General features: G+C 39.4%; 1 protein-coding gene across 1 annotated transcript in view; it reads right to left on the reverse strand.

Moving 5' to 3' along the window:
* Positions 1-16,415, reverse strand: part of VWA3B (von Willebrand factor A domain containing 3B) — a 211,000-nt gene that overhangs the window by 49,584 nt on the left and 145,001 nt on the right. Inside the window, 1 exon segment of the mRNA XM_082356117.1 lies at positions 2,130-2,248. Coding sequence (XP_082212243.1) covers positions 2,130-2,248 — 119 coding nt within the window.

Consider the following 16,415-nt stretch of genomic DNA (forward strand, 5'->3'; position numbering starts at 1 on the left):
TTGGGAAAGGGTCAGCTCAGTGGGAAGAGCTGTGTGACCCTTCCATTCCATGTATTTATGGTTATTTTAGCATTAGAAGATATAGGGAATGAAAGAGGGAAATAATTAACATTAGTTGCTCTTTATATATAATTTACATAACCCTCACAACTGCCCCGTGAGCCAGATCTTGCAAATGAAGCTCACAAGTGTCATATGACCTGTCAAGTAGCTGTCAGAGCCAAGAATGAAACCCCCGAGCTATCTGACCTCAAAGCCCCAGCTCATGGCCTTGCATCAGGCTTTCACAGACCAGGTAATTACAGCACTCAAATATTTGAATGAGTCAAGCAAATTAAATTACAATATGAATGATATTATTATATTTCATTTTGAATAACTGAATTGGATCAATTTTAATAAGTAAACTTGAATTAGATCAAATTCAAATTAAATTCCAACAGTCAAATACATATATATATATATATATATATATATATATATATATATATATATATATATATATATGTATAGTGACACCTGCTAGGAAGAGGAGACCAGGGGGAAAGCAAGCAGCCCAGCCCCTGCCTTTGGGGGCCGACATCCTCGCAGGGAAGGGACAGGCCTGTACAGAAGCTGTGAGCGCTCCGAAGGCCACACGCAAGGTGGGTGGTGCAGAGTCGTTGGGGAAAGGCCTCTCTGGGGAGGGCCATTGGCGCTGAGGCAAGAAGGGAAGAAAGAGGACAGCTGGTGGGAGGGGGCAGGAAGAGGGGCAGTGGAGCTTCAAGGCAAGGGAAGGACTGCCTGGTGCGGGGGTGGGGAGGCGGAGAAGAGGGCCAGAACCAGTAAGAGGGTACCTACAGAGCAAAGTCTCAGGCCCACAGGGGAGGGCGAGCCTTGGCAGAGTTCAGCCTGCCTTTGAGAGAAACGAAGGGCCCACAAAGACTCAGAGAAGTCCTGAGAAGCCCGTGGAGGCAGCCGCAGGAGCCCATGCGACACAGCCTCAGCTCTCAGCCAAGGGCAGTGGAGGAGGCTCAAGTGTAAGGAGATTCGGAGAAGACTGTGATGGGCGTGGGGCAGAAAGGCCAGCCTCTGCGCTGGGTCGTGCACTCTAGGCAACAGAAGTCAGGCTTTATACTTTTTTTGAACTCACACTAGACACACTGCAAAATGACAGCAGATCAGTAAATGCTGGCCTGGGCCCCGTCGTTCACTTTGGCGTACTTTATTACCTTTTTCTCAACCACATGGTGGTAAATGAAAACCCAATTGCACAGCTTCCAGAACCAAGAATAGGCTTGCCTGGAGGAGCTGGGTAGCTCAAAGTTTAATTAAGCGTGTGCACCAAGGACTAATTAAGTGCTGAGGGGCAGGGTGCAGAGGTGATTAGAGAGCTGGGAGAGGGTGAGATTCTAGCCCCAGAGCTGTGTTCTCCACCAACACTCTGAGGCGGGCTCCCGGGTCAGGCCGGAAGGAGCCAGGCCCCAGGAAGGGGCTGGGATTCAAAGACCCTGGGTCTCCTTCCCACCTGGGTCTCCTTCTCCAGCCTGGCAGTTGCCTGGCAAACCCTGGATTATTTGCCCTTGGGAAAAAAGGCCCCCTAACTCAGTACTAACACAGTGGCTATTTAGGAGTACAGTTTTCACTGTAGTCAACTTGGTCATCTTCTTGATTTTGATATAAAAATTGTTTAAATAAATTACCTCATTATTGTGGCATTTTATCTCTTTGTTGTGGTGTGGTGTCACTTTACAGAATGTTCGATGCTAAAATGGTCCAATTCACTCTGCTAAAAGGAAAGCTCTAAAGAGTTCATGGAAACATGAGATTTCTACAGTTTGGAAAGGGAAGATGGTTTCTGGAAAACCCTGTTGAACATACTCAGGTAAAGTATTGGGTTGGCCAAAAAGTTTGCCCAGGTTTTTCTGTAACATCTTAGGGAAAAACCCGAACGAACTTTTTGGCCCACCCAGTACTTAACACAGTGCTGGCACAGAGGAAGCCCCTTATGTTAGCTGCTGCTGCTGTTAATATTCCTTATGGACCATTGTTAAATAGCTGCGCCAGATGAAAAATTTAAGCTAAAAGAAGAGAAAACAAGCCAAAACAAATTCCACATCCATTAAAGAGTAGCCAGGTGTAATACTCACTTTTCATAGGACTTAATTGCCTGTTCCACTTTTTGCTTGTAGATATTGAGCTTCACTCCTTGGGGGTTAATTAAAGTCATCTTATTTGTGTCATTGCACACATGTGCCAGAGGAAACACCTATATGCCAATGCCAAAGGAAAGGGTCACTTGATAGGTTAACATGGGCCTTCAAAAATGGATCTAATGGCTGTACAGTATGTTTTTCTGACTATCAAATCAATACATTATATTTGTAGAGAAATTAGAAAATACAGAAAATAAAAGAAATAAGAATCAGAGATATCACTGCTAACCTTTTCCTTCCAATTTTTAAAACTATATATTTTAAAAATACCAACCCACCCTCCCAAAAGAAAACCTGTTTCAGGAAACCCAAATCAGAATCAAGTGTTATCTTAATAAGCCTCTGTCAAATTGAAGGGCATAGGCGATAAGAAATAGAATCTCATTGTTGCTACTTTGTAAATTACTAGTTGGGTTAAACATCTTTTTCACATATTTATTTTAAATTTGATTTTCTCTTAAGAATATCTGATTATAGTTAATAGTTAATATAGTTAATAGTTAATATAGTTAATATCTTTTGACCATTTTCTTTATCAATTTATAAGAGATCCTTATACATGTCAAATAAAAAGGCTTAGTGATCAATGAAACCACTTTCTGTAAGAACAGCAGAGTACCAGAATGAGAGGGAATCTTTTTGAGTTCTTTCTGTCTGTGTCTGATGCTTGCTTCTGGGTTTGGGGATGCCTCTGATTCCATGCTATCTTAACAGTACCTGTAATATTTTACATTTACCTGTTTGCATATTACTTTGTTTCATTCACTGCTGTATTCCTATCACCTAGAACAGTGCCTGGCCCTCAACAAATATCTGTTGATAAATGAATAAATGTATGTTTGCAAAAAGGCTTATTCCATATCTTAATATTTACATAAAAAGAAGAAGTATAACGGGAGAATACAAGGTCTAACAGTGTTTCGATACTGTGTATGATTCCAACCACGAGGAGCATGTAGGCATTTTAGAAATGTGGGGAATCAAAGCAACTATACACCAATAAAAATTAATTTAAAAAAACCAATTAATCATAATAAGATGAAAGAAAGCTTTGGCCTTGACAACAGGGACCTGTGATATTTACTTTCAGAATATTTTCTATCAGTAATTTCAATAAATTGATATGTTAATTTAAAAAAATGTGGGAATCACTTTTAAGAAGTAAATTTTTACTTCCAATCCAGATGATACAGAGCTCATGTTTTATGTTCCCCTTTGCCTTCAAAATCATACAAAAATTGTATTGTTGTTATTTAAGGAAAAAAATGCATAAAAAGAAAGGAAGGAAAGGAAGAAGGAGAGGAGGGAAAGGAAGAAGGAGAGAAGGAAAAAGAAAGATGCACGGTTGATGTATTTCTAGAGACAAAAAGTTGAATAAGTCAGCAGGGCTGAAGTTGTGTGTTGACTCTCGTGGGCAAAGATGGCAGGGGCGGTGGGGGCTCAACTCCCAGGAAGCAAGTGGGACTCTGAGTCAGGCTCAGTGCCTGAAGCCAGCACTAGTGTGAGGTTCTCTCACCCCTGCAAGAAGGCCCTGCCTGGTGAGAGAGGACACTAGTGCAGTCTAACAATCAAGAACTGAACCAAGCCACCCTAAACCTACACTATCCCAGTATCATCATGGGACAAGGGCTCTAAATACCAATGACTGGGGTACAAGGGGATGGATTTAGGTAACTGCAAAACAGAAGACAGAGAAAAAAACAGATTTTTAAAAATCTTGTCAAAATGTGCCAACGTACTAAAATTCCTAAATACACACACAAAAATGCTAAAAACAGTAGCTGAGCAAATCAACAATCAGAACATCAATTCACGTGAGTAGAAGTTAATTTTACGAGCCACCTAACAATAACATTATATGAATTATGATTAAAATTAAGTATGATTAGGTTGTTCAAAGATGTAACAGTCATATAAAAGTGTAAGAACAGTGCCGTTAAGAACAAATGGATGAGAAAAAGAATAGTATTTTAAACAATAAAATAAAATCATGTAAAAAAATAGATATTGAAATTGAAAACTACATACTTTTGCAATTAAAACATCAAGACCGAAAGAAACAAACAAAATAGCCAAAGATTCAGAAGGCTGAAAAGCAAGAAATTTAGTCTGGCTGAATAGTCAAACCTTGCTACTTGTCAGACACAAGAATTCATCATGTGGCTTCTAAGCAATCTTTGTGAAAGAGAAGAAGCCAAAGCAGTGGGTTAAAAGGTGAGTTGACTGGACTTTGAAAACTTAATGAAATTTGCAGAAGTGGGAAGAAAAACCCCAACCAAACAAACAAAAAACACCATCTCTTAAAATTTCACATAAACTTTCAGAGGAAAAATAATCAGTCTCAACAAAATGAAAGACCCTTACATATTTATCTCCCCTGGGAAAAAGACCCTTCTAGAAGTCTATAAATAGCTCTACAAATTGCCAGCTTATGGCTCAACTGCAAATCAACACCACGAAATATTTAGCAGCATTATACCATTTCACCAGGATCCGCTGGATGCCTGACTGATGATGCGTAAAGAAAACCCACTGTTTAATGTTCTACCTCCCTCTTTGGTGGATTTGGATCTCATGCCTTGCATGGCCATCATGGACTTCAGTGTGGTAGGAGTTCAAATTTGGCTCGTGTGCACCCACTCTCATTCCGTTCTGCATGCAGATTTAGGGAAAGACAAAGTCATACTCCACACCTTCAGTCTGTGGTCTTAGTTTTTACAACATGGTGGTCGTGTGGAGGTCCCATGGGCTATTCTCTTGATGATGTCAAGTTTAGTGTGACTATGAGGTCATAAGGGGCATTCTCACAGGGACTTGGGGGATCAGAATCATGGCTTCCCAGCTTCTGTAGGGAAGCAGGTGGGGAGGAGAGTGTGGTTAATGAGGAAACTGACACTATTTGAGGGGGAATGAAAGCACCTGGTCACACCTCCTGAACATGTTTTACTTGTTAACTCTTTTTTTTTTTTTTTATAGGAAGAGGGAAATGTAGACACAGAGACAGAGAAGGCCAGGCCATGTGATGACAGAGGCAGAGACTGGAGTAATGCAGCTCCAAGCCAAGGGATGCCAAGGATTCCACCACCAGAAGCTAGGAACAGTCAAGGAAGGGCTCTTCCTTAGAGCAGTCAGAGGAAGCATGGCCCTGCCAACACTTAGATTTCAGACTTCCAGCCTCCAGAATTGTGAAAGAATAAACAAATTTCTAAGCCACCCAGCTTGCGGTACACTTTGTCACAGCAAACCTAGGAAAGTAACACAGAGATATGAATACATATATATAATTGTTTATGTTTTCAAAACAAAATAATGGAACAACCAACTAGCTGTTGGCTGATCTAGGAATGACTTCTTGGAATGACTGGGGGGACTTGGCTCTGCTCCACGTGTCTCTAGCAGGCTTGACCAGGCATGTTCCCAGGCACAAATGAGTAAGTAGAAATAACCAAGGAGCCTTAATGCCTGGGCTTGGAACTGGTATACCCTTGCTTCCATTTCATTCTATTGGTCAAAGATACTTGCTACCTCTTATAATGCAAATCAAGTATTACCAACTAATGTGAGACCCCTCTGGACACTGTTTGATAATAAAAGGGCGCCTCAAGGTATTACCTACTTCATTTCTCTTGAGGTTAACCTAGAAGCCTTACTAAATTGATGCTAATCACACCCTGTGTGAGAAGATTTTAACTGTGAGGGATGGAGGGCAGAGGGAGGAAGGGGGGGCAGGGGGGAGGCGGAGAGTGAGAGAGAGATACTGACCATAATTGCTGGAATACATGGACAGCCCTAGTTTGGGCTGATTCTGTTAGAATTTTTCCCAGTGTTAGACCAGAGATACACTTTAACCACTAATTTTGTCAATAGTTGAGAACAGTTTTATCAATTCTATTAAGAATAGTTTTATCAATAATGGGATTGTAGCTTCAAGATGGTGGAGTAGAAGGACATGTGCTCACTTCCTCTTGCTAGAGCACCAGAATCACAAGTAACTGCTGAACAATCATCGACAGGAAGACACTGGAACTCACCAAAAAGGATACCCCATATCCAAAGACAAAGGAGAAGCTGCAATGAGATGGTAGGAGGGGCACAATCACAATAAAATCAAATCCCATAACCACTGGGTGGGTGACTCACAAACTGGAGAACACTCATACCACAGAAGTCCTCCCACTGGAGTGAAGGTTCTGAGCCCCATGTCAGGCTTCCCAACCTGGGGGTTGGGCAACAGGAGGAAGATTTCCCAGAGAATCAGACTTTGAAGGCTAGCAGGATTTGATTGCAGGACTTCGACAGGACTGGGGGAAACAGAGACTCCACTCTTGCAGGGCACACACAAAGTAGTGTGCACATCAGGACCCAGAGGGAAGGATCAGTGACCCTGGGGGAGACTGAACCAGACCTACCTGCTAGTGTTGGAGGGTCTCCTGCAGAGGCGGGGGACAGCTGTGGCTTACCGTGGGGACAAGGACACTGGCAGCAGAAGTTCTGGGAAGTACTCCTTGGCGTGAGCCCTCCCAGAGTCTGCCATTAGCTCCTCCAAAGAGCCTGCAGTCTCCAGTGCTGGGTCGCCTCAGGCCAAACAACCAACAGGGAGGGAACTCAGTCCCATCCATCAACAGACAAGCGGATTAAATTTTACTAAGCTCTGCCTACGAGAGCAAAACTCAGCTCTGCCCACCACCAGTCCCTCCCATCGGGAAGCTTGCACAAACCTCTTAGATAGCCTCATCCACCACAGGGCAGACAGCAGAAGCAAGAAGAACTACAGTCCGGCAGCCTGTGGAATGAAAACCACATTCACAGAAAGAGAGACAAAATGAAAAGGCAGAGGACTATGTACCAAATGAAGGAACAAGATAAAACCCCAGAAAAACAACTAAATGAAGTGGAGATAGGCAACCTTCCAGAAAAAGTATTCAGAATAATGATAGTGAAGATGATACAGGACCTCGGAAAAAGAATGGAGGCAAAGATTAAGAAGATGCAAGAAATGTTTAACAAAGACCTAGAAGAATTAAAGAACAAACAGAGATGAACAATATAATAACTGAAATGAAAACTACACTAGAAGGAATCAATAGCAGAATAACTGAAGCAGAAGAACGGATAAGTGACCTGAAAGACAGAATGGTGGAAAACATGGCCATGGAAGAGAATACAGAAAAAAGAATGAAAAGCAATTAAGACAGCATAAGAGATCTCTGGGACAACATTAAATGCACCAACATTCACATTATAGGGGTCCCGAAGAAGAAGAGAGAGAGAAAGGAACCAAGGAAATATTTGAAGAGCTTATAGTCAAAAACTTCCCTAACATGGGAAAGGAAATAGCCACCCAAGTCCAGGAAGTGCAGAGAGTCCCAGGCAGGATAAACCCAAGGAGAAAGATGCTGAGTAATCAAATTGACAAAAATTAAAGACAAAGAAAAATTATTAAAAGCAACAAGGGAAAAACGACAAATAACATACAAGGGAACTCCCGTAAGGTTAACAGCTGATTTCTCAGCAGAAACTCTACAAGCCAAAAGGGAGTGGCATGATATATTTAAAGTGATGAAAGGGAAGAACGTACAACCAAGATTACTCTACCTGGCAAGGATCTCATTCAGATTTGACAAACAAATCAAAATCTTTATAGACAAGCAAAAGCTAAGAGAATTCAGCACCACCAAACCAGCTCTACAACAAATGCTAAAGGAACTTCTCTAAGTGGGAAACATATGAGCGAAAAGGACCTACAAAAACAAACCCAAAACAATTAAGAAAATGGTAATAGGAACATACATATTGCCAATCACCTTAAATGTGAATGGATTAAATGCTCCAACCAAAAGACACAGGCTCGCTGAATGGATACAAAAGCAAGACCCATATATATGTAACCTACAAGAGACCCACTTCAGACCTAGGGACACATAGAGACTGAAAGTGAAGGGATGGAAAAAGATTTTCCATGCAAATGGAAATCAAAAGAAAACTGGAGTACCAATACACATATCAGATAAAATAGACTTTAAAATAAAGAATGTTACTAGAGACAAGGAAGGACACCACATAACGATCAAGGGATCAATCCAAGAAGAAGATATAACAATTATAAATATAAATGCACCCAACATAGGAGAACCTCCATACATAAGGCAAATGCTAACAGCTATAAAAGAGGAAAGCGACAGTAACACAATAATAGTGGGGGCCTTTAACACCTCACCTACACAGATGAACAGATCATCCAGACAGAAAATTAATAAGGAAACACAAGCTTTAAATGACACAATAGAACAGATATATTTAATTGATATTTATAGGACATTTCACCCAAAAACAGCAGATTAAACTTTCTTCTCAAGTGTGCACGGAACATTCTCTAGGATAGATCACCTCTTGGGTCACAAATCAAGCTTCAGTAAATTTAAGAAAACTGAAATCATATCAAGCATCTTTTCTGACCACAGCGATATGAGATTAGAAAGAAATTACAGGGAAAAAAATGTAAAAAACACAAACACATGGAGGCTAAACAATACGTTACCAAATAACCAAGAAATCACTGAAGAAATCAAAGAGGAAATCAAAAAATACCTAGAGACAAATGACAACGAAAACAGGATGATCCAAAACCTACGGGATGCAGCAAAAGCAGTTCTAAGAGGGAAGTTTATAGCAATACAATAAGAAACAAGAAAAATCTCAAATAAACAATCTAACCTTACACCTAAAGGAACTAGGGAAAGAAGAACAAACAAAACCCAAAGTTAGTAGAAGGAAAGAAATCATAAAGATCAGAGCAGAAATAAATGAAATAGAAACAAAGAAAACAATAGCAAAGATCAATAAAACTAAAAGCTGGTTCTTTGACAAGATAAACAAAATTGATAAACCTTTAGCCAGACTCATCAAGAAAAAGAGGGAGAGGACTCAAATCAATAAAAATATAAATGAAAAAGGAGAAGTTACAATGGACGCCACAGAAATACAAAGCATCATAAGAGACTAGTACAAGCCGTTCTATGCCAATAAAATGGACAACCTGCAAGAAATGGACAAATTCTTAGTAAGGTATAACGTCCAACACTGAACCAGGAAGTAGAAAATACGAACAGACCAATCACAAGTAATGAAATTGAAACTGTGATTAAAAATCTTCCAAGAAACAAAAGTCCAGGACCAGATGGCTTCACAGGTGAATTCTATCAAACATTTAGAGAAGAACACCTATCCTTCTCAAAGTCTTCCAAAAAACTGCAGAGGAAGGAACACTCCCAGATTCATTCTATGAGGCCACCATCACCCTGATACCAAAACCAGACAAAGATACTACAAAAAAAGATAATTACAGACCAATATCACTGATGAATATAGATGCAAAAATCCTCAACAAAATAGTAACAAACAGAATCCAACAACACATTAAAAAGATCACACACCATGATCAGGTAGGATTTATCCCAGGGATACAAGGATTCTTCAATGTACACAAATCAATCAATGTGATACACCATATTTACAAATTGAAGAATAAAAACCATATGATCATCTCAAAAGCAGAAAAAGCTTTTGACAAAATTCAATACCCATTTATGATAAAAAAAACTCTCCAGAAAGTGGGCATAGAGGGAACCTACCTCAACATAATAAAGGCCACATACGACAAACCCACAGCAAACATCATTCTCAATGGTGAAAAACTGAAAGCATTTCCTCTAAGATCAGGAAAAAGACAAGGATGTCCACTCTCACCACTATTATTCAACATAGTTTTGGAAGTCCCAGCCATGGCAATCAGAGAAGAAAAAGAAATAAAAGGAATACAAATTGGAAAATAAGAAGTAAAACTGTCACTGTTGGCAGATGACATGATACTGTACATAGATAATCCTAAAGATGCCACGAGAAAACTACTAGAGCTAATCAATGAATTTGGTGAAGTTGCAGGATACAAAATTAAAGCACAGAAATCTCTTGCATTCCTATCCACTAACAACGAAAGACCAGAAAGAGAAATTAAGGAGACAATCCCATTCACCATTGCAACAAAAAGAATAAAATACCTAGGAATAAACCTACCTAGGGAGGTAAAAGACCTATACTCAGAAAACTATAAGACACTGATGAAAGAAATCAAAGATGACACAAACAGATGGAGAGATATACCATGTTCTTGGATTGGAAGAATCAATATTCTGAAAATGACTATACTACCCAAAGCAATCTACAGATTCAATGCAATCCCTATCAAATTACCAATGGCATTTTTTACAGAACTAGAACAAAAAAATCTTAAAATTTGCATGGAGACACAAAAGACTCCGAATAGCCAAAGCAATCTTGAGAGAAGAAAACGGAGCTGGAGGAATCAGATGCCCTGACTTCAGACTATACTACAAAGCTACAGCAATCAAAACAATATGGTACTGGCACAAAAACAGAAATATAGATCAATGGAACAGGATAGAAAGCCCAGAGATAAACCCACACACCTATGGTCAACTAATCTATGACAAAGGAGGCAAGGATACACAATGGAGAAAAGACAGTCTCTTCAATAAGTGGTGCTGGGAACACTGGACAGCTACATGTAAAAGAATGAAATTTGAACACTCCCTAACACCATACACAAAAATAAACTCAAAATGGATTAAAGACCTAAATATAAGACCAGACACTATAAAACTCTTAGAGGAAAAAAAGGAAGAACACTCTTTGACATAAATCACAGCAAGATCTTTTTTGACCCACCTCCTAGAGTAATGGAAATAAAACAAAAATAAGCAAATGGGACCTAATGAAACTTAAAAGCTTTTGCATAGCAAAGGAAACTACAAACAAGACGAAAAGACAACCCTCAGAATGGGAAAAAATATTTGCAAACGAATCAATGGACAAAGGATTAATCTCCAAAATATATAAACAGCTCATGCAGCTCAATATTAAAAAAACAAACAACCCAATCCAAAAATGGGCAGAAGACCTAAATAGACATTTCTCCAAAGAAGACATACAGATGGCCAAGAGGCACATGAAAAGCTGCTCAACATCACTAATTATTAGAGAAATGCAAATCAAAACTACAATGAGGTATCACCTCACACCAGTTAGAATGGGCGTCATCAGAAAAGCTACAAACAACAAATGCTGGAGAGGGTGTGGAGAAAAGGGAATCCTCTTGCAGTGTTGGTGGGAATGTAAATTGATACAGGCACTATGGAGAACAGTATGGAGGTTCCTTAAAAAACTAAAAATAGAATTACCATATGACCCAGCAACCCCACTACTGGGCATATACTCACAGAAAACCATAATTCAAAAAGACACATGCACCCCAATGTTCATTGCAGCACTATTTACAATAGGCAGGTCACAGAAGCAACCTAAATGCCTATTGACAGGCGAATGGATAAGGAAGATGTGGTACATATATACAATGGAATATTACTCAGCCATACAAAGGAATGAAATTGGGTCATTTGTAGAGACGTGGATGGACCTAGAGACTGTCATACAGAATGAAGTAAGTCAGAAAGAGAAAAACAAATATCATATATTAACGCATATATGTGGAATCTAGAAAAATGGTACAGATGAACTGGTTTGCAAGGCAGAAATAGAGACACAGATGTAGAGAACAAATGTATGGACACCAAGGGGGGAAAGCAGGGTTGGGGGGGGTGGTGGCGGTGGGATGAATTGGGAGATTGGGATTGACATGTAAACACTAATATGTATAAAATTGATACGTAATAAGAACCTGCTGTATAAAAAATAACAATAAAATAAAAACTTTAAAAAATTATAATAGTGTTTATCTCTTACTCTTTGCCAAGTACTAGGCAATCCATATATTTTCTCATTCAATCCCTCTGTAGATATATACATTGAAATGCAGTTTTGTTATTTGGTTTTCCTCTCCACTGAACTCTAGTTTTTTATTCCTTTAAAAAATACTAGTTTCTAGCACAATGCATGTACAAAGTAACCATTTACTGAATACGTAAAAGACTAAAATTATATAAATTCAAATAATAGCTGAGGCTCCAACATTTTTAAAAGTTTATCTCTATCGTAAAATATTGTGTTTGGAGTCTACCAAATTTGAGTTCTTGGTGATTGAGGCACGAGATAAGCGTACCTTTGCTATTTTAAAAGAGGTGTTTGCCAAGAAGGTGAATGATGTAACCAAGATTTTAAGAGATATATTTAGCTTACACAAGAAAACTATTCTCAAACAATAAAAGAAAAAATATTAAAATTGAATAACATTTTCACTTAGCAATTGGCAGGTTCTTTTGTTTTTTTTTTTTTTTTTAATGTTACTGCTCTAAGTAACAGCTAAGATGTAGGAAAATAGGCACTCTTAAAATTCCAAGTAAACTGCCCAATAATGGGGGGAATAGTTAAATTGTAGTAATTCATGTTATTGAATATTAGCACAACCATTAAAATTCATCCAAAATTGGTCATTACAGGGAAATACGTTCATAAGATACGCTAAATGAAGAAAGGGGGATGCAGAACTGTAAACACAGTTATTAGCTGTTAAAGTAGTACAGGAAGGATTCTACCTGACAACATTCTGGCTGTGTTTGTAAGCAATCCCACAACATTTTGAAAATGAGAAAATAGTGTAAACTGGTGTTTATATATTCATCACTCAACACTAACTGAATTCACCAACTTCACTGTTTTTCAACTAAATAATTTCTTCCAATAAATATCCCAGAGCCTGCTGTCAGACTGGCCAAGGAGAGGTCTGACTGGATGTGAGTAATGAAAATGCAAAGGCTGTACAAATCCCACATGGCTGACCCTGAACAAGGTGCAGTGACTTTATAGTTGTGCAAACTGCTGAGTGCTGAAGCTTAAACCTCTGCTTAAACAGAAACATCTCCAGGCTCCACAGAACAAATTGAAGGTGGGGCTACAAAGTGAACTGGGAAAGAGGAGTGTCAATCAGATCATTCATAAACCCGTGAAAATATGTTGCTTACTACAGTGTAGGTTATATCTCACAAATTTCAATCTAAATTTTTAGAAAATAAAAGTAAAATTTTTAAATGTAAATTTCAATTAAAATGCTAGTGAGGTCACTAGCATTTTAATTGGTATAGTAAATGAGTATTTGCTGGCATGCAATAATGTTTGAAATAGACTGTTGAGTAAAAATCAAGGCACAGAGTATCTTTAGTTCAACTTCATTTTGGTAAAACAAAAACAAAGAACAAAGGATATATATGTAGTGAAAAAACTTGGGCCAGATAACCACCAAACAATTCATCTGTGAGGAATTATATTCTATTGTTTTTTTCTACTTATCTGTATTTTCTAATTTTTCTACACAATGATTACGTATAGCTTTTGTATTAACTGTCTTTTCAAATTTTTTAATTAAACTTTTCTATCAGTATCGTTTTCATTGCTGCTATATTTGAAAGCAACAAAATGCCATGCCCTTAGCAGCATCCCTAACATTGCTCGTCAGCTAAATGATGAGATAAAAAGCCACCTTACTGGGGCTTCCCTGGTGGCGCAGTGGTTGAGAATCTGCCTGCCAATGCAGGGGACACGGGTTCCAGCCCTGGTCTGGGAAGATCCCACATGCCGCGGAGCAACTAAGCCCGTGCGCCACAATTACTGAGCCTGCGCGTCTGAAGCCTATGCTCTGCAACGGGAGAGGCCGCGATAGTGAGAGGCCCGCGCACCGCGATGAAGAGTGGCCCCCACTTGCCACAACTAGAGAAAGCCCTCGCACAGAAACGAAGACCCAACACAGCCATAAATAAATAAATAAATGATTAATTAAAAAAAAAAAGCCACCTTACTACGCTGGTCTAAATTTTCCATCAGATACTTTGATGAGATCAAATGTTTTTCTCAAAACCTAGTCTGAGGGCTCACCACGTACCAGATTAGGGACCTTGCCATGACCCATCGGGAGTCAGTGACAGAGCTGGGGTGCAGGCCCAGGCTACCTGATCACAAAGCTATGTGCTGAACCCAGATTAGGGCAAAGCAGGAAGCCTTGATGCAGTGCTGGTAAGACATGATGATGATGATGGTGGTGGTGGTGATGTAGTGGACTTTTCAACGATGCAAACTAATGTTCCCAAATTGTTTCTTCTTTTTCAAAGCCATTGGCAATAAAGAGCTTTAAAGTCCAGATTCATCAAATAACTAAAGCAGTTTTACTCTGTATATGACTTGGTGATGAATTAATCTTTTTGAAAGAGCTAAGGTTAAACTTATCTGGTCCACTGAAAACTGAAAGTGCCAGTTAGCACCTTGTAATGAAGAGTTGCTAGGGCAACCTCTCTGCTCAACACTTCATTTCCAAGGTGACAGATTTGATGCTGGTCCAAGAAACATGAAAACCAAAATAACATTGTGCTCCAGAAGAAGAAACAGCCCATACATAAGTCATGAATGAAACAAGTAGCTGGGGATAAAGCCAAATGCTGCTTTACAATTCTACCCAGACAGATGTGACTGTACAAAGAACACAGGAGTAAAAGTCAATTACAATTCTCAGTGAAGTGGGTTAAGATTCATGTTTCCTTTTCAGCTCCATTCTACTTTTGTCTACTTTTTCAAAAAACTGTTAGGTCCAAATCTCAAAAAGCTATGTATCTCACGCAGTGGGATTATATTTTTCGATCATTGTTTTCCCATTCTTTCCATCAGAGAAAATATTAAATAAAAGATGTAAGTGTGCTTTGAGGGTGAAATTGGAATTTATTGCAGTATATTTCCTTCATCATCATGATTCTTGCTCTTACGAGCAATAATGGATGGGGGAGAGCATGTCGTGTGCTACGTACCCACAGGCTTGTGATGAGAATTTACAAAGCCACAGAAGGCACGAGCACAGGTGCCCATGGTGGAATGCACGTGAAAAAATATACATCCTCTTCCCTTGGCTTTGCTTTCTGGGGTCAGAAGACAGGTTCTCCGGAAAAACAGGACCCTCACTACTCTTCCATTTTTTCCTTCTTGGAAGTCACTCAACATTTTTCTCTCTCTCAGCCCCATGTGGTTTAGTCCTGTCGACTTGACTTTATATAAAGGCTTGGGTCCATCCTCAGGGTTGTCACCTGGGTCACAGCCACCTAGAACTTGCCTCCTGACTGCCCCCCATCGTCCCAGCTTTGAACCTCTACAACCCTTTTCCACATAGTAGCCAAAGACCAAACCTGATCTTCTCTGTCCTCTGCTAAAAACCCTTTGGTTTCCCTCAGGATGACCTTCAAAAATCCTTAACTCGACCTTCACCAGCTTTCACATCTTCCTCCAGTTGCACTAAACTTTCTTTGGAATGACAAACTTCCTCTGACCCTTAGACTTCCCCCTAGGTCACTCCTCACTCCCCTCCACCTCATCACCCTCGTAACTCTTCCTCCCCTAGGTCCAAACCTGGACCGATCAGATCCCCCAGGTCTGAACTTCCCAGGCCAGGTCCAAAGCCCTCTGCCAACTCAAGGTGGTTAGGGGCCTCTCTGGCATCTTCACTCTGCTCTTCCCACTCATCACATTTAACTAGAACTTCTTATTTTAATTGGTAGTTCCTCCATGAGATTGTAAGTTGTGATTGGGTAGGCTGTAGTCTAGCCCAGCTCAGAGTCTGCATACAGTAGGCAATGTAATATTTATTGAATATTTTTATAATAAAAGCCAACATTTATTCAGTGCTTGCAGCCCATTATATGCATTACTTCTTTTTATAGCATATATATATATATATATACCTATACTATATATATTCACTATATTATACATAGTATAACAGTCTCAGAGAAGGTATATTATTATCCCCAGAGTCCAGATACATTGCATACAGCCTGGAGAGCAAATTTCAAAGTGCTGCACTGAGTTACTATGTTTATTTCTTCTAAATATGAGGAGAGGACAAGTTGAATAAGGTATCAGGCCTGCACACTATTTTTAGGGTTTTCAAAGTATCTCTATACTTGTAGAACTAATGCTTATCAACAAGTATGATATACAGTTCCTCTTAGGAAAATGGCTGTCTTTCTGAATATAAACTAGTGGAAATATAGAATCTATTTGGAGGGTGATTTGGTTTAATCTGTCAAATATTTAAATGTACACATCCTTTGGGTCCAGCAATCCATCTATCACAAAGATAGACTTATAGAGATGCCCAGAAGTCTCTGCACAAGGAAATCCATTACAGGATTGTTTGTAATAGGGGGAGGAAGG

Source organism: Balaenoptera borealis, assembly GCF_965194805.1.
Source record: "Balaenoptera borealis genome assembly, chromosome: 15".
NCBI classification, from domain to species: Eukaryota; Metazoa; Chordata; class Mammalia; order Artiodactyla; family Balaenopteridae; genus Balaenoptera; species Balaenoptera borealis.